The sequence below is a fragment of the Lutra lutra genome, chromosome 18 (assembly GCF_902655055.1).
Source record: "Lutra lutra chromosome 18, mLutLut1.2, whole genome shotgun sequence".
Taxonomy (NCBI): domain Eukaryota; kingdom Metazoa; phylum Chordata; class Mammalia; order Carnivora; family Mustelidae; genus Lutra; species Lutra lutra.
The window spans coordinates 17,491,444-17,515,772 of record NC_062295.1 but is presented as its reverse complement, the minus strand read 5'-3'; the positions used below and the strand labels follow the sequence as shown (position 1 = coordinate 17,515,772).

The following is a 24,329-nucleotide window of genomic DNA, read 5'->3' as shown; positions in this document are numbered from 1 at the left end:
ATTATACACCAGTCTTTGCTTTGCACCTAACTATGAATTTTGAATACCCTTCCACCGTGTATCCACATATAACAGCCTGTCTCATTCTTTTTTTTTTCTTCTTTTTTTAAAGTGGGCAGTAATGTGGCTAAACTTGAACTGCAGACTGCCTCCATAGGGGTGAGTGGCCGCTGAGGTCATCGGCTCACTTTGCCTAGCATTAGCCCTGTATTCAAGTGCTCTGCTAGAGATGTGGGCAGAGCTTGTACATAGAATTTGGGGCTCCCCTTTCCTGGATCTTCCTTCTCCAGGATTTGCTACTCAGCGTCCAGAGACTGTGTTTGCACGTACCCTGTCCTCCAGTTCCCCAGGCTGGTAAAACCAGGTATCCTGGAAGTTCTGGCCACCCTCTCTTGGCACAGATTTGCTCTACCTTTGAAAACAGGACATTCAGGCTGTAATGTCCCTGTCTTCCAAGAGACGACACCTCTCTAGGACCAGCTTGTTTTTTGATCGTTCCCCAGTGTCTGCAGGTAGTTTGACTTTGTGGAGGGTTTTTTGTGGGTTTTGTTTGCTTTTTTTTTTTTTTTGGCCTTTCGTCCAGAGTTTATCGTTGTTATTTGTGCAAGACCCATCTGTGAGGAGTTACCCAGCCATGACCGGGAGAGGAATTTTGCCTTGCTCTTGAACTACCACATTTCACCTTCCAGACAACCCCGCAGGGAAAGTGTTATTCTGCATCCTGCCTGCCTCGCAATGGGTGCTAGCTATGGATCCTTTGAATCTCAGATCATTTGAACATTTGGGAATGAATTTTATTTTGGTGTTTTGTTTTAAGATTTACTTATTTGAGAGAGAGAGAGAGAGAGTGAGCCCGCAGACAGCGGGGTGGGGGCAGAGGGAGAGGAAGAGTGAGAATCTCAAGCAGGCACCACACCCAGCATGAAGCCTGGCGCTGGGCTCGATCTCATGACCCTGAGACCACAATCTAAGCTGAAATCAAGAGTTAGACCCTTAACCTACTGAGCCACCCAGGCTCCCTGTTTTGTTTTGTTTTGTTTTTTCTTTCTTTTCTTTTCTTTTCTCTTTTTTTTTTTTTTTTGAAGTAAAACACTTCCGCTCTGACCTTGGAAAGGTCACTTCACTTCAGTTCTCATTTGTCAATCTGAATAATTGTGATACTTTCCTTACAAGGTGGTTCTGAAGGGCAATGAAGTGGCACCACGGAGGCTGATGTCTACGTGGGGCTTACTCTGAGCAGGAACTGCCCTTGGGTGTTTTATTCCTTGCAACAGCCTAGGAATGAGGTGCTCTTACCATCAGCTCCATTCGACGGTGAGCAAACCGGGGCACAGGGGGCAGACGCCACTTGTTCAGTGCCCCTCCTGGAAGCATGTGGCAGAGCCGGGCTTTGCACAGAGGCTGTGTGGAGCCTACATCCGTGCCCTCTGCCGCATGCACCCTAGAATGCGGTGGCTCTTTCATCCTGGCCGTGCCTCAGAATCACCAGCACGACCTGCGAAGACCTGTCGAGTCAGACTCTCCAGCCTCTGCGCTGGGAGCAAGCTCTGTGCTCTGGCACAGGTCAGTGCCGGGATGCAGGCATTCCCTTCCCCTCCCTGTCTTCCTTTTCCTGACTCACTGGCTCTCTACCAAGTCATAGGACTAGATAATTAGGGTTACCTTTGACCCATTCCTGACAGAGCCATGCCACCAGCCTGTGTGACAGGTGGAACAGGTTCCAGGAGCTGCAGGAAGAGATGGCTGTCCCTGGGATCATCCTTCTCCTCCAGTCTGAAGCCACAACCGCAGTCATGGGACCACTGGGAAAGACGCCTTGAGCCATGGCGGATGCGTCACCCAACCTCTGTCTTTGAAATAAACCACCTGAAAACACCATGTTATCCCGAGCCCCTTCAGGATACTAGAATACTCCTGGACTGTGTCAGAAGGCATAGTTCAGCTATAACGTGGATCATAGGAACCCATGAGTCGCATTGCCCTGAACGTTAAAAACAAGATGGCTCTGAGTTCTCATATCCCTCTAGGACATTCCTCTCTCAAATTAAAATTTGTTTAAATGGGCTTTATAGTCTTACATGATCTGGCCCCTGCTAATCTCTCTGGCTTGAGCCCAGTCACTCCCTGTCATGATCTACAATGAGCCACACCAGCCTTTTGACTCTGGTGGCTCACGCCTGAAGACTCTCGCACTTCCTATTCATCCCACCTAGAACATTCTTCCCCTAGAAGCTCACACGGTTAGCTCATTCTTATCATTCATAATACCAACTCCAGTGTCACCTCTTCACAGAGGCCATCTGCTTTATAACCCACTCCTCAACCCTCCCCCATCACTCTCCATCTTGCTAACCTTGTTTTATTTTCTTCATAATACTGGCAGGATATATACCCAGGATGCCTGGGTGGTGCAGCCAGTTAAGTGTCTGCCTTTGGCTCAGGTCATGATCCCAGGGTCCTGGGGTTGAGTCCCGCATTGGGCTCCCTGCTCAGTGGGGAGTCTACTTTCCCCTCTGCCTACCACTCCCCCTGCTTATGCTCTCTCTCCCTCTCTCTCTCTCTCTGACAAATAAATAAATAAATAATAATAATAATAAAATAAAATAATTCCATTTGTATAAAACAATACTTATGACATTCCATAGCTATTTCCCTCTGCTTGTCCAGGTGCTTACTGTATCGAACTCTAGAATGGAAACTCCAGGAAAGCAAAACTTTGCCTGCCGTGGTCACTGCTGTGTCCCGAGTGCAGAAGTCTATCAGGATCCATGTCTAGAACGTGCTGTAAGTATCTAGGAGATGAATGAGAGCCTTTGCCATCGGTGCTTCCTCCCAACCCCTGCACTCCCTCCACCAGTGTCCTCCAGGAGCAAAGCCAGCAAACCAAAGGCAAAGGGTGCACCTGAGATGGTCACAGGTGTAACAGATGCCACCAGCAACACCTGGCGGGGAGAGCAAACTCACCAACTGGGTTCAAAACCTGGCTCCCTCCATCCCTCCCCACTGTTGACCCTGGCCTCACTTCTGGGCTGTGTGACCTTGGGCTCCCCACTGTGAGCCTGTTTTTCTTCCTGTGTAAAATCAGGGAAGGAATCAGACCTACTTCACAGGGTCATGGTAAGGTGAAATGAGACAGTACACGTGAAGCACATAGCCCCGTCTAACAGACCAGCGATCCTGGAGGCAGAGCAGGGGAGGGGCACCGTCGAAGCCTGAAAGGCGTCCCCATATGCACTTCCTCGAGGGAGGTTGGAGAGGATGGGGGGGGGACATTCAAGGCCACTGTCCTGCTTTAATCTACCAAGCTTGTTACTGTTGGAGAAGCCAAGCAGAACCACTTATCAAGAGTTGGTTTTGGGCTCCCCGAATAATTACCAAGCACCTGCCAGGTGCCTTAGGAAAGACATAGAGGAGGCAGACAATGAGGTCTGGGAACTTAATCTGGAAGCAGAGACAGATAAAAACACAGGCCCAGAGACAGTAGAGGTTAAGTGGAAGACAGAGGGAGGAGGCAGTCTGTTGACAGCAAACCAGCTTTGCTCCCAGTACCTGAAGGGAGGACACCCTTCCCCGGGCCCCTCCGAAGGATGCCTTGGCAGGAAAACAGAGTCAGTTGTTAAGAGGATGCCCTTCCCATTCAGGCACACCCCTTTTTAAATTGAGGCTCCTCTGTGACCTCAAGCACATGATCTCACCTCTCTGAATCTCACTGCCTCGTTTATGAAATAGGGATAATATTGGGACCTATTCACAGGTTCTTGAGGGGAATTAAAGAAGTCTAGATAAAAAGTACTTGACACAGAGTGGTGAACAAGAAATGAGTGGCAAATGCTAGCCATAGGTTTTGTTCTGTTCTCTTTATCCAAGATGGAAGCATTTCAACTACAAAGAAACCTTTTTAGCATTTGCCACTTAAGGTTTTTTTCTTTTTTTTAATTTTTAAAAAAGATTTTATTTATTTATTTGACAGAGAGAGAGAGAGAGCATGAGCAAGTGAGTGTGAGCACAAGCAAGGGCAGCCACAGACGGAGAGGGAAAAGCAGACTCCCCTCTGAGCAGGGAGCCTGATGTGGGGCTTGATCCTAGGACCCTGAGATCATTACCTGAGCCAAAGGCTTAACTGACTGAGCCACCCAAGTGTTCCTTAAATTTATTTTCCAAACAACATTTACCTGGTGCTTCTGTGCCAGACTCTGTCTTAACAACTATCTAAGGAAGGTATTATATTTTGGTCCTTTTTTTTTTTTTACACATAACAGAAAATTTACCATTTTAACCATTTTTAAATGTACAGTTCCATAGTGTTAAGTATAATCACATTGTTACGCAACAGATCTCGAGAACATTTTTGTTCTTTTTTTGTTTTTGCGAAAATGAAACTCTCTACCCATTGAGCATCATCTCCTCACTTCCCCTTCCCATAACCCTTGGTTTCTGTTTCTAGGAAGGTACTATTTTAACTCTGTTTCACAAGTCAAGAAACCAAGATCAGCTACATAATTTGTGGGACTCGGTGCAAAATGAAGTGTAAGTTATGAGGAATGGTCAAGATGATCACGGCAGAGTACTACATCAAGCACAATCACACAGGACCTTGGAGGAAACCAAGGGCCAGAGAAGTTAAGTTATTTTCCCAAAATCACACAGCAACTTTAGGAGCCGCTAAAATCCTTTACTTCTTGTAAACTCCCTGCCGGCAGGGGCTTTGATTTGTTCACCACAGAGTGCCCAGAATCCAGCACAGTGCCTGGTATCCCTGGTCATTCATCATATAGTTTATATCTGGGGGAATGAATAAATCGGTCACATTAACCTGAGAGAGAAGGGCTTTGGCCAGAGATCTGTGCTTTGCCTCCGCTCTCTCACACAATTACTGCTCCTCCTTTGTGTTTACCCAGAGCCCTTGAATTTCTAGGAGAAGCAAGTGTGACGCGTGTCTTTCTATATATAATGTCCCGTGGCACTTTTATGAGGCCCTGCCCCTTCAAAACATTCCTGGTTTCAAGTCCCACCTTTATGCAGTGCAGTGGAATTAGAAGTCACTGGATAGGGGCGCCTGGGTGGCTCAGTCTGTTAAGCATCTGCCTTAGGCTCAGGTCTTGATCCTAAGATCTTGGGATCAAGCCCTGAGGGTCCTGGGATCGACCCCTCCTCCAATAATAGCATCGGGCTCCCTGTTTAGCACGGAGCCTACTTCTATTCTCTCCTCCCTTCTGGTGCTCTCTCTCTCTCTCTCTCTCGTTATCTCTCTCTCTCAAGTAAATAAATAAAGTCTTAAAAAAAGAAAAAGAAAAAAAGAAGTCACTGGATGAGGAGAGATCACTGGTAGCATGCTATGGCCCCAGGTCCCCAGGACCCAGGAGTCTGATGGCCAGCTTCCCTCCCGGATCTCAACACAGGAAAACTAGAACCAAACTCGAGTTTTATTTACAGTTACGGCATGCAGGGCTGCCAAAGAGTCTAGCGAGCTAGCCTATGTTTTGTTGCTCTGAAAATGACTTCATTTTTCCTGTCTGACTGTGAGAGTCTTTGCTGACAGTGGGAAGAAAGGAGAGATGAAACCTCAGGGACACATCAATGGCTTAATCATACTCTTAATCTTGTGACCTCTTATTGTTCTGTACGTGATTCCCTTTCAGTTTAAGTATTCTTTATCTGTCCATTTTCAGTACACCGATGACTACTTGTGAACCCACACAAGAGCGAGCTCACTGCCAGTTAACTCCTATCCCCTCGGGGTTCCTCACCTGTCTCATTCTGCCATCTCAGAGGTAACCCCTGTCCCGAAAGTTGTGTGTCCCAGTTGCCAGTTTTCAGATGCATTACATTTGTCTGCTTCACTAAATAATGCATTGTTTGCTTTGAGTTATTTTTGAAATTCATAGGAAGGGTATGGTATGTCAGCTTCTGAGACTTGCTTTTCTGATTCCAGAACAGCTAAAAAGATCCCATTGCCATGTCGTCACCCCTACTGTTATTTTATTTCTTTTAGCTATTGCATAATACTCCACCGTCTGATAGACCATCATTCTCCTCTCAAGGGCATTTGGGTAGTTTCAGCTTTTTGCTCCCGAGAAGAGAGCTCCCATGAAATTCTCATGCAAGTCCGTGGGTTAAATTTTGCCTTGGGTATATATAACAAGGAGTGCGATGACTGATTCATAGGGTACAAGAATGCTCAAATTTGCAAGAGGATGCCAAATCGTTTCCAAAATTACTGTTCCAAACCCCCCAGTGATCATAGGGGATCCCATCGATCCCCATCTCCCACATATGATATATGGTCAACCTTCTTAATTTGTCAAGTTGAATAAGTGTTGAATGAATGGATGACTGAATAATGGGGAAACCAGGTTGCTCTCAAAAAATCAGTTCCTATGATCAATCAGTAACCTTTAGCTTTAAACAAATCAAATGTGTTTTAAAATGTTGTCAAGGGGATTCCTGGGTGTCTCAGAGAGTGAAGCTGCTGACTCTTGATTTCAGTTCAGGTCATGATCTCAAGGTCCTGGGATCAAGCCACCAAGTGGGGCTCCCTGCTCAGTGGGGAGTCTGCTTCAGGATTCTCTCTCTCCCTCTGCCCTTCCCCCTGCTTGTTCATGCTCGCTCTCTCAGATAAATAAATAAATCTTAAAAAAAAAAAATAAAAGTAGGGGCTCCTGGGTGGCTCAATGGGTTAAAGCCTCTGCCTTCGGCTCAGGTCATGATCCCGGGGTCCTGGGATCGAGCCCTGCATCGGGCTCTCTGCTTGGCAGGGAGCCTGCTTCCTCCTCTTTCTCTCTCTCTGCCTGCCTCTCTGTCTACTTGTGATCTCTGTCTGTCAAATAAATAAATAAAATCTTTAATAAATAAATAAATAAAAGTAAAATGTTACCAAGAAGAGAAGATGAAAAATTTCAAGTAAAATGTTGCAAAAATCTTATAAAAACGAAAATCATTCAATCTGTCATAAATTATCATAAAATATAAATAGTTAAAAAACAAAAGATAGAAACTCCCCTTAGAAGACACATGTGTAATTTGCACCAAACCATAAATACATATTTTATGCTTTTTTTCCTTTATTAACAATATATTTCACAATTTAAAAAGGAAGAAAATGGTCTTCACTTTATATTATACCCTATACACAAACCAATTCAAACAGATTACAGAGTTTATTTTTTTTTAAGATTTTATTTATTTATTTGACAGAGAGAGATCGCAAGTAGGCAAACCACTGAGCCTCCCAGGTGCCCCCAGATTACAGAGTTTAATGTAAAATCATGATGCTGGGTGCCTGGGTGGCTCAGTGGTTTAAAGCCTCTGCCTTCGGCTCAGGTCATGATCCCAGGGTCCTGGGATTGAGCTCTGCATCAGGCTCTTTGCTCGGCAGGGAGCCTGCTTCCTCCTCTCTCTCTCTCTGCCTGCCTCTCTGCCTACTTGTGATCTCTGTCTGTCAAATAAATAAATAAAATTTTTAAAAAAATATTTAAAAAAGTAAAATAAAGTAAAATCATGATACCCATACATAACTGGCAGGAAACATAAGCAAATAAAAATCTAAGGTGGTTGCTGAGTACCTAGGAACTACTTTTTACAACATACAAGTAAAGGTAAAAACCATGAGGAAAAAAGACTGATGGATCTTATTACATAAAAATGCCAAACTTTTTGTAGGTTTCACTATTAAATAAAGAAAATATAAAGGCAATCAACCATCTGGGGAGGATGCATCAGTGTTATAAAGTGAAAAAATGATCTATCTTTTGTGAATTTGGGCTGAGAACATGGAGGCCAGACTCACAATCTGGTGACTTGCCTGCTGTTGGGACACTTGGAGGGATTAGATTATGAGTATAAGACACCTGGGTTGGGTAGATCTCATTCTAACTTCCAGAGCCTGGAGACTAACACAAGGGCCCTGCAGGGGACTGGCAGGCTGTCTTGGGTCTCCCAATTCTGTTCTCCGAAACTGAAATGTTGGCACACTAAAATAAGGTAGGAGATCTACTATGAATGTGTTTGGTGGGGATGTGAGGATACAGTGGACTTGTGAGTGACAAAGGTTTAAAATTCTAGGAGGTGGGAGCTCAGGAGTTGCTACAAAAAGAAGTTTGGAAAAGCAGGAGCAGTACAAAAGGCTTTTCCAGGGCTTACAGGAATATTGGCGTGGGAGTAAGGGGACCAGCGGCAGGGAGGGCAACTCCGTATCACCAACAGAAGTTTACAAAGTTTAGATTCAGTTAGGAATTTCACGAAAGGAACCAAACGTAACATTTTGTCAAGGAAGCAAGCAACTGAATTAAATCCCATCACAACCTCATTTAATGCAGGTTGTGGGTGAATTTTGACCTGTTGGATGTGATACAGCGTGAGGGCTCCAAAAAGGACTCCGTAAAGGACTCTTGGCTGAGGAGAACCACTGGACCAAATCACAACACTGACTGTATTCTTTCCAAGGTTACACACTCATCTCTGGCAGGAGTCTAATTCACTCTATCCTGAGGATGTGGCCTCCTTTGAGTCCCAGCAGGCTGACTAAATTATCATTGAATTAAGTGTGAAGGGATTAGCCAAAGACCAATGAAAGAATATAGATTTTCCACTTTAGAGGCGTGAATACCAATGCAATACCCCAGTTTCCTGTCCCCCTTTTCTTTCGGTAGATATAATTTCCCCCCTTTGGTTCACACAGGTTTTTCAAGAAAAGCAGCCATTCTGAAATGGACCCAAGACAGGAACATTTGGGTTAGTTACCAAAGAGAAAGGTGGGAGAAATTTGTTATATGTGGAAAGCACTGATGCTGATGATGTGATTGAGTTAAATTGTATTTGTGTCTCTGGGGCTGCCTTGATCTGCCAAAATCTTACTGCCATGGTATTTCTATAGATCACATAAAAATGTATTTATTCAACACCTTAATTGAGTGCTTACTCTATTCAGGCTGGGGTTCTAAGAGCTGGGTATATGGCATGACCAAAAGAGAAAAATCCCTGTTCTCAGCTGTGTGTGGGGGGTGGGGTGGGGACAGAAAATTAAAAAATAAATATATACCATGTCAGGTTGTAACAAATGTTTCGAAGAAAATTAGGAAGAGGGAGAGATAGAACGTTGGCCATCCTATTTGAATAAAGTCGCCTTAGGAAGACTTTCCTGACAAGGTGATGATTGATTTAAACCACCTTCTGGAAGGATTGGGTGTAGGTATTTAGAAAGTCCCAGGCAAACTTGGCCCCATCATGGCTGTGTGGTCTTGTTCTCAGTGACTAACTTCTCTGAGCCCAAGCCAGTAAAAATCCAGAGAGGGTGAGGAAAATGCACTGTAAATTATAGTGATTATTACAGTTTATGAATGTTATTTTGTTATAGTATGAATTTTATGGATGCTATAATAACTTCTTTATGCCCCAAGGAAAAAATGATCTCCAGTCCCCTGAGGGGGGTCTTGGCATATTTCCCTTCTTTTACAATTAGGAATGGGATTTCGGACACTGCTGCAAAGCAGGCATTCCCCTGATTCTGAGAATTCGGAAAATTCTCCATTGCTAGCATAGCTCCGTCTATGAATCGGAGATAATGGTAGGGCTGACCACTTTAGGGTTTTTACTGATGTTGTTAAAATGACATTTACTGAGCTACATGTGAGACACATTGAACCATACGCCAGGCATGTTCCTAAACAATGGAAACATATTCATTCATTTAATCCATAACAAACCCGTAGACCGAGTACAATTTTAAACTGCAGTTTACAGCCAAGGAAACTGAGGCACGGAGGCGTTAAATCTTGACCCCCACAGCTAAGGTTCCAACCACGACAACTGGGCTCCAAGCCTGGCAGTGTTACAAAGGGCTCAGCCCTGGGCCTAGCACACAGTTAGAGCTCGGTAAATCTTTATAGTGGTGGTTTTGTCAGTTCTAGCCAGGGCTGCTCCAGAATTTCCACTTAGGAAGAGCTGAAGGTGGCTGGTTTGTTGGAAGGGGAGGCTAGGGGGCGCTTGCATAGCAACCATAGTTCAATGCATAGCAACCATAATGTTTACTGGAACTGGGGGGAGTTGGTGGGGATTGCGGGGAAGGGGAGTTAGCCGGCCATCCCTGGACACCCCACTTTGCGGCGGAGACTAACAAGCACCGTAGCAGCTGAAATCCGAGCTTCCCACCACCACCCCGCCCCGGAGCCGCACGGTGAGCCGGCCCTCCGCGCGGCGCCCCCCTCCCTCTTGAGGCAGATGGTTCCTTCCGTTCTCGGGATGGTTCAGGTTCCGCGCTCCGAGTCACAAAGCGCGGGGTCACGTGGGCGGGCCGGTGCGCTTTGTGACGCCGCGGGCCCCGCCTCCCGGCCCGCCTATCCGCGCACGCCAGCCCCGCCTCGCGCGCGCCGCCCGTGCAATCCCTGCTTAAGAGACCCCGGAGTGGGGCGCTCGCCCGAAGCCAGGCCGCGTCCGCCATAGTGCCTGGCTTGGAGGTGTCGCCGGCGCTGGGTGAGGGCCCGAGAGCGGCAGGGGGGCGAAACAAAAAGAGAGCCCCGAAGCCTTTGGCGTTGCCCGGCGGTTTCCGGGCCTCCTCTCGCGATTCGGGGCCGAAAGGCGACGGGAGCGAAAGGCGAGAGAAGCGCGGAGCACACGGCGAGAGGAAGCGTCGGGGAGCCTCGGCGGCGTCCCCAGGGTCCGCCAAAGCCACCCGGCCGCTGGCTGGGGCCCGGGGTGGTGAGGAAGTGCTTCGAGGCCTAGTTGAGGCCTAGTACCGGCTTTGTGTCCGAGGCGGCGGCGGCGGCGGGGGGGAGGCGGAGCCGGGGGCGGCCTGCGGGAAGGCCTCTCCTCCGCCGACCGCGCGTTTTTGGCCTAGGCCGCGGGCCGCTCGTGGCCTCCGGGGAGCAGGCGACAGGGGTTTGCGTGTGGGGGGGCCTGGGCCTGGGGAAGCTGACGCCGGTCGTCCGGAAGCCAGGAGGAGGCGAGAGGCCGCTCGTGGACTCCGGGCCTAGGCCCTCTCCCCCAACCTTCTCCCGGGGCCTGGGTCACCCCAATCCACGGAAAGAGAGACCAACCGGGAGGTGCGGCCTCGCTATGGACCCCTGACCCCGCGGGGTCATTCGGACTCTAACGTGTGGACTGACCGCTACTGACTGCACCGCCTGCCCCCCGTCTCCTGCCGGCCCTTAGCATGAGCGAGGGGGACCCAGCCGGGTGACATTGTGCCCGTTGGCGGATTCTCGATTTCCCCTTTCCCCGTCCTCGTCCGCTTCCTCCCGTATGAAGTGCTTCTGAGTATCGTGGGGGGCGGGGGGGGGGTTCTGGATTATTGTTTTTACGAACCCCCTGCTTGTGGTTGGGGGGGTATTTAATCTGAGGCCTTAGGGTCCTTCGGTGTCTTTTGAGTGTTTTGTGTGTGTACATATTTTGCTCTTAAGTTTATAAATATACATATATTGAGAGTGTCCACGTCTCCTCGCTGAACCTTAGGAATCCTTTGGCACCATGTCCTGTGTGCATTATAAATTTTCCTCTAAACTCAACTATGATACCGTCACCTTTGATGGGCTCCACATCTCCCTCTGCGATTTAAAGAAGCAGATTATGGGGAGAGAGAAGTTGAAAGCTGCGGACTGCGACCTGCAGATCACCAACGCGCAGACGAAAGAAGGTAAGAGCCACATGGGCTCCAGCTTTGCTGGCTGAAGATAGATAAGTAGTTGTGCTAAATACTGGTTGCCTGGCAGGAGGCTAACCGCCATTACGTCTCTTGGGGGCCTGTTCATTCTAATACTTTGGATGCAACTTTCATTGAGATCCAGGGGTTGCAGCGGTCGTCCTGGGAGTTTAACTGGCTGGTATGATGTCTGCGTAGGTGGGATCATCGGTAACAGGCTAATGTGAAAACGTGGAAGTCTGTTTATTCTTCTCAAATGTTATTTAAAATGAGGATTTCGGTGGGAGAGGGTGAGGGGTGTCATCCAGGTTCTTGGGGGTGCTTGCCTTGTGGCGTTTTCGAGCTTGTTTTTCATCAGAGGGGAGGAGAGCATATGGAGGCTTCTTACTTGTTAAAGCAGCAGTAGAGATAGTGCCCTAACTTTCTAACCTGACAATGGTTTGGAGTTCAGTGGCAGGTTTTATGTACTCCTTTTTCTTCCAGTCCTTTTGTACTTAATTTATCTTTATTTTGGAGTTGCGTGTGTTGTGGAGCAGGGATCCTCACGTAAATATTTTTGAGGATTTAATCCAGCTAGTCTTTAATGTTGGAATTGCTTTTGGAACCTGATGTGTTCTGATGTCACCACTTTTGTGTGTAAATACCAGAATTAGTAATACAGTAATTAAGTGGTTGAGCTCTGAGTTCATCACATTACTCTTAAAATTTAGTAGCAATTTAGTAAAGGGTTTTCTTTTTTTAAAGTAGTAATTGTTAGGCTTTATTTACATGATTATGTTACTTGGATGTGGAGAATAGTAGGCTGCTACCAAATGAGTTTCAAACAAGCCACTGATAGGAATGTTTAAGTTCTTTCTCCTTTTTAAAAGCATTTAATAATGTCGAGAATTTAACATTAGATACGACTGTGATGAATAGTATCTGCAGATTCTGGTTCTGCATTTGTTTTGGTTTCTTTTTCTTAGTACTGTAATGCTGATGTGTAGTTTTCAGTAGATCAGTCTGGGATGGGAAGAAATAAAGAAGTTCAAATTAGCTTAGGGTATTTTATCAAGCACTAAATTTTTCTTAAGGTGTGACTTACATTCTTTTAGTTGAAATTGCGGGGGGGGGGGGGGTCCCTCACTTCTAGCCTATATGGGGTTTTGGATTTTGTTTTGTTTTTTAAATATTTTAATTTTAAGTAATCTCTACACCCAACGTGGGGCTCGAACTCACAACCTAGAGACCAAGAGTTGCACGCTCTACCAGTTGAGCCAGCCAGCACTCCTAGTTTATAGTTTTTAATAGAGTGAATCTTGTCATGTAAAAGAGTTGTTTCCCATTTATATCCAGATATAATTGTATTAAGGATTGGCATTACTGGCATGACTCAAAAATATTAAATATGAACTTCATTTGCTTACATGGTAACACATGAAGGACTATTCTCCACTGCCCCCACCCCCTTTTAAAATGTCATACCTAAGGGATACTCCACAGGAAGCTTTTGTGATTATAATTATGTGTAGAATCCTCTATTTAAGGAGAGGAAAAATTGCTGGTCGTCATGAACAGTCAAACAGCTTTTTAAAATAGTGTTAAAAAAAAAAACCTTAAAGAAAATACTCTTTTCTTTAAGGTCACCAAAAGTGTCCCTTAAATATTGCAGCCACACTTTACAGGATAGATGGGTTTATAAGAATTTCAGGACATACTGATATATTTATGACACTTATAAATGAGAGGAAGAAAATATATATATTTAGGCAATATTAAGGCAATTTTAGTCCTATACTTAGGCAGGATTTACATTTTCAGGAGTATTAAATGATTTTATCATAGACTTGGTCCATTTTCTCCACCTGATAATTGAGTACAACTTTGTTAGATTGCAGTAAGTTATAGTTGATGGACATCTTGCCCAAAAATCTAAGAGTTTTGTGACATGGTGTTATTTTTTTTTTCTAAGCCAGGAAATTATGTTATGTATTATTTTTACAAGCCCTGAAAGCTAGGGAGGTGTTCTGCCCAGCAGCATATTATTTTTAACATGTTTGTGTGAACGGTCTATATTGAAGAAACCTTTGATGTTAGATTAAGAGAAGGAGTTTCTGAGGAGAGAATGTGCATTTTGTGCAGTCCTCAAATTAAGGGAGGAGAAAATACTGATAGTCGTGCAGAGGGATAGTCACTTAATGAGTTTTACAGGAAATAGCATCCAGTGTCACAGGCGGCTGAGTAAGAATGGGCTGGGTTTTAGCACCATCCAGTGAATTCGAGAGTACAAAATATTCATAGCCTCATAGTTAGGGGGTTGCCTAGGAGAAGGATGCTGAACTGGATCACTTAATTTGTTTGAATTAATGTTTAGATTACCCAGTATATCACATGTCTGTAAAGACATTCCTTAGAGTTTTGGGAATCTGTGCATGTTTAGGACCCTTAAATCTTGATTACATCAAAAAGCATGGGTCAGAATTTTATGTTTTAGATTTAAGAATCTTGCTCCTTTCGAAACAAATCCTGAATGATCTTCCTATATTTTTTAATACAGATTTCCCATATAAACTTGTTTCCCTACCTTTCACCTTCTCTCCCACCTCCAAAAAAAAAAAAAAAAAAAAAAAAAACCAACAACAACAACAACAAAAACCTTCATTCTGAACTTGTGTGAAAGATTTGAAAGCTGAGAATGAAGTAGACTTTTTGAAGAGTCTTCTCTTTTTCCATCTGTCAGATTCATCTTGTTTTTCATTCCGGAATCCATGGTCTTCGTATTTTTGAATTGGAAATCACACTGGCGCCTGGAAAGGGTCTTTTGAAGTTAACAGCCTACTTAGTAACATAGTTTAAGGGTAGGAAGTAACCAGTGTAATTCAGGTACTTAAAGGTCAATCAGAGCATCTGGTGTTGGGGCACGTGACTTTTAGTCTGACACAGTACTGGTCTGATCAAATTAATAAGTTGTCTTGGAAAGCTACCCTGAATGTTTTTAAGAGTTGTTACATATTCAGAAAGTCCTTGTCAAATGTTTGACAGCAAGTTTTGTTTTAGAATTTATTTTTTGAACATCTCCCATCTTTCAGTTTTTCTTACTCAGATCTTGGTTGAAATTTGGAACTATCATGAACTATCAAGGTAATGATGATAGTCTCTAACAGGTCTAGGAAATTGAATTGAATTGATTAGATACCTGTGAGATGTAGTCTGCTACTTGAAATATACTGATAAGAACCCATTTTTGAACAATTTAGTTTGTAACAGGAAGTAACTAATGATGTTATGATTAAAATTAATAGAGTATTAAACTTAAAATGCTTACATTGTGTGATAAATTGAAATAACTGGAAGAACAGAGGTAGTCAGCCACTTGGTGCTGAGTAACTTAAGTGAAGCAAGTAAACTCCATAATCTTAGAAGAATGAACCCTGATAACCTGATTGTGTGATTGGGAGAGATGGGTACATTTTCATATCTATCTACTTTTCTTTTTAGTAATTTTATAGATTCCTTCCTCAGGAAAGCTTTTTACCCATAGTTAAAGTTAGTTGGTCCAGGTTCTCTTTTAATTTCATTCTTCCAGAAGTATTGCAAGTAATACGGAGTTTAAAGAGTAGAAAAATAGGATCCATTTATCCTCCCTCTTTTGTTCTCAGTGACATCACTGTTCTTCCAGGTGGCTTAAGCCAGGAACCCAGTTTCTTATGACTGACTGCTCTTTTTCCTTCATCTCCCTACCCTCCTTTAATCCATTGGTAGCCTTACCACTTCTACCTCAAAACATTCTGATTCTCTCCCTTTCTTCATGTGTCACATACCAGCACAGATCATCATTTCTTACTGGGCCTTTGCAGCAGCCTCCTTATTGGTCACCCTCTTTCTACTCTTGTTCCCCTGTGGGTTCATCGTCCACATAGATACCAAAGTTATCTTGTTTGTTTGTTATTAATGTAAATCAAATTGTCATCATTTTTGTTGAAAATCTTCGGTGACTTCTTGTACTTATAAACAAAATATAAATCCGTTTGTGATCTGTACTTTTCTATCCTTCATTCTTCCCTTTCATTATCTTCCAGCTGTTCTGGACTTTATTTTTTTCACATGCTTTTCTTTCTATCTGAAACACTTTTTGTCCAGCTTTTTTGCATATCTTTCTAGTTTTTCATTCTTTAAGTCTCAAATGTTCCTTAGAAAGGCCTTAAATCAATATTCTATCCACAGTTGCATCCCACTACTAATTATTTTTATGAAACTCTTTCCTCTATTCAGAACGTGTCTTAATTTCTTTAGTCTGTCGTTTTTAGTAATAACTCAGGTTGAGTGAGGGGCTAGGAGGGGACATTTTAAATAACTTAATAATTGTTAAATAATTTAAATAACACCTTTTTCTCATAGTTGAGATGATTAGCATTACTAGCTAAATAAACTAAAGAATAAGTTAGTCTTACTGAGAGATTTGGGGTTCCACAAAAGTAGGAGCGCTAGAGCCAAGAACCTGCTGACAGTCTTTGGTGTCCTTTGAAGAGAATCTCTATTGTTCTGACAGTATCAGTAATCCATATGCAAGGAACATGTAGTGATTAATGTTCTTTTAAATTTAAGTTCATTTTCCATAAAATTTATGTTTGGCTAAAGTTTTCTAATTCTTGAGGACTGACTTCTCCAAATCGCCAAATAGAAATTCAACTCTCTATCTTTTTTACAGAATATACTGATGATAATGCTCTAATTCCTAAGAATTCATCTGTAATTGTTAGAAGAATTCCTATTGGAGGTGTTAAATCTACAAGCAAGACGTATGTTATGTAAGTATTTATCAGATCTCATGTATTTAAGTTCTCAGAATAGACTTTTTTATCTTGTGAGAAAGAAGTATTTTAGAATAGAAGTCATTACCTTAATAAGTATATCTTCTTAATCCTTGAAACTGTGGGGATGGGTTTGTTTCTTCCTGGTTTCTTCCCCCAGTTAACTTAAGCTGTAGTTAGTAGTACGAGCTGTCAGGAAGAAGTTTTTGCTATATAAGTATATTAAAAGCCTTGTTCTAAATATTTTGACAGTATCCAGAGTGTTCAGTAATGCTAACATTTGTTTCTCAATAAGGGGCTTTTGTTGGGAAGCTGTAGAGTTTATAGGATTTATGGAATCAGGCTTAGGTTTGACTCCAGTAGCTGCTTTACACCAGTTGTGACTTTGGGTAAGTTATCTAAAGCCTCAAAATAGACTTCTCAAAATAATATAGGGATATGAATATTTAACTCAAGAAGAGAGTTGGAAGAATTAAACAGTGCCTGGCCCATGGTAGACTCCATTAATGGAGTACGAACACAGCAGTATTTTAGCACCAGTCTAGAGCTTAAGGAATTCACAAAAGACACAGGATTAAAACATACCTTTTAACGTTCCCTGCCTCCTTGCAATTTTAACGGTGTTAGAATTATAATAATGTGAAAAGAGTAGTGATTTTCACTTAGAAGTTAGGTAGCCTTAATTGAAATTTTGACAAATTCTGCTTTTGGCCAGTGAAAAATTGTGGAATTTGCCATTCGTAGGAAATGGAATGTGTTCTTGGAATTGAGGTAAAATAGTCATTTCTTGGAGCTTTACTTCATATGGGCAAGTGTTCATTCTAAACTTAATTGTCATTGGTTTGCTATGAAGTTATATTCCATGTCCTAGCCCTTGGGGATCGTTTTGTGTAATATCTTCTGTATAACAACAGCTTAAAAACTTGCATACTTTCTTTTTCTTAGAAAAACCAAATGAATTATGTGCTTTTAACTTTGTGTAATTGTAAGAAATGAGGGAATAATTCCAAGTATTTAGTGTGAAATTACACTTTAAATGCTTTTTAAAAAACAGTAAACATTCAGTTTTTTTGGTTTTTGTTTGTTTTTTGATACTAAGAAACTTAGGGAGAGAATTATTCGAAGTACATGGGAAAATAAGTTGCCTCTTAAAATTGTGTGTTAACTGTGTGAGATTTCCTTTGTAATCTCTTTGCCTCATAAAATGCCTCTGAGTTTATTGAGCAAATACTAGAAAACGAATGCTTCATTTTTATCCCACGACTTGCAAATCGCATGTAAACTTAGAAACTCCTTTCAGATGCACACTAACATTTCTCTGTAGTCAGGATAGCATAAATTTCAATTAAGCATTTAAGTGCTGTATTTAACAACTCAGCCCCTGTCCCCTTTCCTGTGAGAACTTGTAAAAGAATTTCTCCTCAGGTTTATTTTTATGTACTTTAAAAAATCAATTTGTTCAGTTCTTCACAACCATCAAGCTCATTCTTTGAACTAATAAACTGTCAAGACTGTATTGCGTATTTCTGGAAGTTCTTATTTAATCTTCAGTCATTGTTTTGAGACTGTTTTGAGAAGTTAAAGTTACTATCAACCTGTCTTTCTGGACTTGAAATTTAGTTTTTGGAGCACAGCAATTTCTCCGGGGTCCCAATTATAAATGCTAACAGTGAGTGGTCTTCATTTAAGAAGATCTGATACATGAAAATTTTTGTTACCTATTAAAAAACCAGGGAGGGGCTCCTGGGTGGCTTAGTCCTTAAGTGGCTGCCTTTGGCTCAGGTCATGATCCCCAGGTCCTGGGCTGGAGCCCCACATCGGGCTCCCTGCTCCTCGGGGAGCCTGCTTCTCCCTCTCCCACTCCCCCTGCTTGTTTTCCCTCTTTCCTGCGTCTCTCTCTGTCAAATAAATAAATAAAAATCTTAAGAAAAGGGTGGGGGAGGATAATGTAACTTGGTTGCTCAGTCTGTTAAGAAATAGCTACAATGTTTCTTAACAAAAGACCTTCATACTACCTGTGGGAAAACATCTGTTGTAAATGGCAGGTTACACCTATTCTCGAATTTCTTAGTATAGAATTTTGTTTTATTTTATATCCCACAAATAGGTCTTAAACTATTAGTAGTGTACATATTAGGAAGTTGGTTGTTTTTAAATCTTTGTACCAAAGGAAATTTGTGTTCATAAAGATATGTGATGAGAGATATATTAAGCTGTTTTAGCACAAAAATCCATAAATACCTACTCATAATTAATATTATTTTCATTTTTGTTTATTTTTTAGAAGTCGAACTGAACCAGTGATGGGAACTTCAAAAGCAGTATGTAAAAACACAATCTCACACTTTTTCTACACATTGCTTTTACCTTTATAATGTAGCAGTGAAGTAAATCATTTAGAACTTAATATCCAACTGATCATAGTACATATTGTAAATAAAATGTATTTTGATGACAGCTCAGTTGAATATGGATATATGTGGCATAATTTGCACACTTTGTAGAAATGGGTAATTTGTGCCCCCCCAAAACACTGTTTCATATTAAATATGATAGCATCCTCCCTGTATGACACTGTGTTGTACAGTTAATGTATGATTCTTTTTAGCTCGTGTAGGTTTTACACTAATGAACATGATAACATGTTCTACATCTGTCTGTCTATAGTTAGTATTTTGTATGTATGTACAGGCTGTTGTGTGCTTTTTGTTTCTTGCAATAAAAAAAAATGTTTGGAGTGTATATTTTGCCATTTTCACGTTGTATCACTTAGTTTTTGTTAGTTTTTTTTTTCCTGCCTGATGGATGGCTTTTAAAAAATGCATTAGCAATATGCAAAGCTAATGTTAAAGTTTGATGCTTTCTCCAAGTTCAGACACATATAGAAAGGAGCTTTCCAGAGTTGATGCAGCTATATTACTTAGTTTTGTCTTATTTGGCAATTTCAAGCTTTTATTCTTCGTTTATATCTCCACTATAAAGTAAGACCTGAAATTGGGCCCCCATGAGTATATAAATGTCTCATTGATGATTTATACAATTGAGTACTTTGTTTTAAAATTTTACTACAAGGTCTTCCACTTCCAGCCTGCTTAGTTCTCCAAATTGAAATATTTCTCTCTCATAAAGATACTAAATGCTCCATTAATTGTAAGCTAATTGAAAGCTGTAGCTCATCAGAGGTGACTCCCCTTAACCAGGATAACATCTTAATTTTTATGATCATAGCTTAAATATGACACCCTGTTGACTTGGAGGTCTTAAGTAAAAGGCAGCAGCAGTGTTCCTAAGTTGTGGGGTGACACACTTGTTTCAGAGCATAGGGCTGTAGTAATTGGGTTCTGTAAACTTGATGGTTCTCGAAACATTTTACTGCTGAGGCTTGATCTGTACACAATACAAGATGTCTGAAATCTTGATTTAGAATTCAAGGGTATTGCTTGCTGTTTCACTTTATCCTTTTTAAATAGTACTGATCTTTAATTGTGTATCAGGCATTTCACTAACCTTGGATCATTGCATCTTAAACATGATAATATAGAATATCTTAACTTTGGACTTGTTCTCTAAAGTATATGGCCTTTAGTTCTCATGGAACTAAGTATGGTGATTCAAAGATCAAAACTTAGTGTTTGGGGGTTCCCCCCCCGCCCCTGGGGTATATGGGGTTTTTTGGTTTTTGTTGTTTTTTGTTTTTTTGGGGTTTTTTTATTTTTTTGTTTTTTTGTTTTTTGTTTTTTTGTTGTTGTTGTTTTGGTTTGGTTTTTTGGTTTTTAAAGCATAATGCTGTAAAAAACTGTCCAAGTTTCTGTTTTGCTGGTGATTGGTTTAAAACTGATTTTATGTATCCAAATGCTAGCACAAATTAGAGTGACTATCCTGGTGACTGTAGTAGTTAATGTAACACATTTTGTATAAAGTACTTTTATATAGTATTTCAATTAATTCAGATGAAGTTTTATTTCTTGAAAACAGTTATTTCCTTTTTGTTTATTAGCATGTGTATAAACACAAATCACATGTTCATAAATAAAGTTAACATTCTTTTAGCCTTGTGTGTTCCCTGGCATGTCTGTATTACACTTATACAAGAAGCAGTTTATTTTATGCTTATTTAGGTTTCTCTTTTCTTTTTTTTTTTTTTTTCTTTTTTTTTCCCTTTTTTTTGGATACTTTAAAAGTGGCTTTAATTTTTAGGTAGAATGTCTGAAATGAAGACACTAGATAATTTAATAATTTAATATCCCCATCATTTATTTGTTTGGGATACATTTGCTGGCATTTAGGATGAGAATATATTCATGAAGCATTATTAATGCCCATTTTACATATCACTTGTTTTACTGTACACATTCACAAAAGCCAAGATAGAGCCACCAAATGAGGTTTCTAATTCTAGTTAATAGAAGTAAATGTGTGTACATTTTTGGTAACCTAAGCCAATTGCGATCAAGGATGGCTATTTCTATCCATATTCCTTAGCTTTGTTTTAGTTAGTCATCCTTCCACGTTGGTACTGCAAAGCTGGATGTTCTTCTTGCTTATTAAATATCAGAATTGCATTTTGTTGGATCCTTTAATTTCAAGCAAGTATGGATGGCGTAAAAAAATTTCAGATTCTTTCTCCCAGAAGCAAGACCATAAATTAGATGTGGGGAAGTGGGTTAATTTTAATGATGTCCACAGTATGCACTGATCAGTTTTTTTTAAGACTAGGTTGTTTTTTTTTTTTAACATGGTGCATTTTTTTAAATCATTAGTTAATGCATTTATTGATGCTTAGGACATGCAAATTTCTGGTCATTTCTTGTCAGCAGTTTTCACTCAGTTTCTAGTACCTTGCTATATGCAGGAAACAATTGGATTCCTTTCTCAATTTCTGGTAAATTTTACTTCCTTGTGGATTTTAAGGTATTTAAGGTGCTAGAATGATTGGTGGGGGAAAAAAGCGATGTAGATACCACTGAGTATCTGAAACCACTTTATAGGATACTAAAACAAGTTGGCAGAAAACTAACACGACGAGAAAGCCCAGTGTAAGAACCAAAAGACAGCTATATTTTAGGAATGGGAAGAACAAAAAGTGTTAGTGTATTTTAGTTCCAGCTATAATAAAGTTTTTTTTTTTAACGAAATGATGAGTATTAATATTCTAGATAGTAATGGATTTATTTTGAAAGGCTATTAATTTGTTTCTTTGGTTAGAAACATAGATGATGCTTGACAGTAGTTTGTTCAGTTCTTGTTACTTAGATTCAAATAATTCCTAGCTGATATAAAATGTAACCCTCTTCAAAATAGATGGTCAGAATTTATTCTCGATAAAAAATAGGATATTTGTGTATTCTTTTTTTTCTCTTTAAGCTTCCCTTTGAGATTAGTTCTGTAACGAAAGAGCACTTAAAAGCTAGATGAGAATAAGAACATGTTGGTGGATTATATGGTTGTGTATTAGGAATGTGGAGTTAGTGCCGCCCCTCAGTAGGGAGCTAAGAACCTTTTGTTTAAATAAGCATCCCAGTAGTAATATCCATTAAAGTAACTCTTAAAACTCTAAGATATTTATAAGTTATATTTTAAATTTAGCCAACATTACTTTTATTTATTGAACTCCTTCTGTGGTGGGCATTGTTGTAAGAACTTAATTCATTGAAACTTGTAACATTTCTATTTGGGGCTCTCAGTCATTCTGCTTTTATTTTAATACTCTTAGCTCTCTGGAATATTTGAAAAATACTTAACAGAGACTCACTTTGTTGTTGTTTTTCTCTGATCCAGACATCCCGTTACATCCTCTCCATTTTAAACAAGAGTTCTGACCAAAATGCATGAGAAATTTATAACCTGTTGAATAAGCAACTGGATTACTACATAGGAAGCTAATAATGTTTTCATTTTGGCACACTTACAGGGGAATAGTATCTTTAGAGTTAAATGTTAAACGTGTGTGTGTGTGTGTACATGTGTACACATATACACACATAAACACTTTTATAAAAAAACTGATACTAAAACCACTTCAGGGATCAAATAAGTGAAAAAAATTTTAATATCCCGTTTGAAAATACATTTTAAAAATCCTTATATCCTTCAGCATATAATGCTTGCTCCATTTGATTAACTCTCTTCACACATTAAATTCCATCTTTTTATGAGAGCCCTGTTTGCCTTTGTCACAGGCTACCTTTGGTTTCCCTTTTTTTTTTGGCTTAACACCTTTCCTTGATAAAGCTATGGTTTCTTTGGCAAAAAGCCATTCTTAGTCTGTATGGGAGAATAAACAGATTTACTCAGAATGAACAGTATATGCTCAAAAATAGAGAAAAAAGTAGCAGTTATGTGGGAGCTGTTTTATTAAATAATTATCCGAGCCTTTAAAGAGCTGCTTGTTTTTACAGTGTTCTATAATGGCATTCCAGAAAAGTTAGATTTCTTATTCTTCTCTCATCTAGTGTACATTGTCTTGAGCATTATCCGATTTAGAGACCACTGATAGACATGGGACTCTTTTTTAATATTTAGTCACTGCTCTGAACACATTTTCTGTGATACATTTTTCTTTACCCTGTTGTTCTTCTTTTATTCTTTGTAATTGAGTCTCCCTCAACTTTAGCCTTTTACTGTGTGTGAAATACATAGAGAAGGGTAAAGCAGGGTGAGCTATAGTTTCAGCTTCAAAACTGGAAATAATAAACATTCTTTAGAAAACTTCTAAGAAAATGCCCAGTATTTGAACATTAAGTGGCAGTAGGGACTAAATGATCACTTTCAGATGTTTTCAGTGTGGAACTTGAATGTGTGTTTAATTTTTTGTGAACAGATTGATGACTCTTCTGCGTCTATTTCTCTGGCCCAGCTTACAAAGGTATATATATATATATATATTCTTGAAAATATAAATCTTTTTCTAACATCGTATTCTTTTTTAATGTGGAACGGTTGTTTGAAGAGGGGTTGGGGGAGGATGTATTTTGTGAAAACATTGTACACATTATTACTATCCTGTAAAGAGTAGTTGCCGTTTTGAGAAGATAGGGGGAGTATTTTGGCAGCCTCACCATAATGTTGGAGTGGTGTTCATCTTCAAGACCGAAGAAACACATGAAGCTACCCTTACTTTTTTTTTTTTTCCCCTCATACATTTTGTTTAATTATACATTGGAAACTAACAAAGTTCTGGAGGAATTTCCTGGTTTTGGCTGTAAATTATGTGGACTTTCTTTAAGCAGCCAAAATAGAAGCTTTCCTTTATATGGACAATTGCACAGTTATTTCTTGAATATTTGAATTGATCCCTTGAAGGTCAACATTTTAAATGTGTTACAATTGTTTCTTTATGCTATAGACTTGTAGTCTGTCTGCATTAGAAAAAGTTTTAAACAACCTAATTTGTTTGAACACAGACTACATGAATTGTGTAAATGTATAAAGCTGTTTGCAGGAATATACCAATGTGTATGTTTGGCAGAGGGGCAAATTGTTACCTCCTGAAATAATTGTATATGTCGTGTTTTGCGATAAAATTGCTTGCATTTTCTGCTCAACAATGTGTACTTTTGTTTGGGAAAGCACTAGTGATGGATTACTTTTTAAAATAATAGATGTAGCTTGCAAATTATGCCTTTTAAAAAAAGAAAAAAGGGAAGAAGACATATATTACAGAATAGACAGATTTTTTAGGACCAAGAAGGAAGGAAGTCTTCAGTTTTCCAAAAATCTTTTTTCCCTCCTGTCAGAAATGTAAAACCAAACTTAAGTAACCAAGATTAACCTAATGAGTTGGATGGATTTTCCATTAGTGCTGTCCCTATCTTATCCTTGGCTTTGTTAGAGGTTGTGTCCTTTTCCCCTAGAATGTATCTCCCAAAAATGTCCTAGTAACAAATAAGCTTTTAAGCTCTTGTTCC

The 24,329-nt window shown here is 40.5% G+C and overlaps 1 protein-coding gene across 5 annotated transcripts in view; it reads left to right on the top strand.

Annotated features, from left to right (window-relative positions):
- Positions 1-10,348: 10,348 nt before the first annotated feature.
- Positions 10,349-24,329, top strand: part of RBBP6 (RB binding protein 6, ubiquitin ligase) — a 31,642-nt gene continuing 17,661 nt past the window's right edge. For 3 of the 5 annotated variants that reach the window (XM_047712978.1, XM_047712979.1, XM_047712975.1), the window contains exons 1-4: positions 10,356-11,626; positions 16,320-16,419; positions 18,707-18,743; positions 23,243-23,287. In XM_047712978.1, coding sequence (XP_047568934.1) covers positions 11,461-11,626; positions 16,320-16,419; positions 18,707-18,743; positions 23,243-23,287 — 348 coding nt within the window. In that variant the 5' untranslated portion in view covers positions 10,356-11,460. Of the gene's footprint in view, positions 11,627-16,319; positions 16,420-18,706; positions 18,744-23,242; positions 23,288-24,329 lie in introns of all 5 variants that reach the window. The other 2 variants (XM_047712977.1, XM_047712976.1) reach the window with 2 other exon arrangements.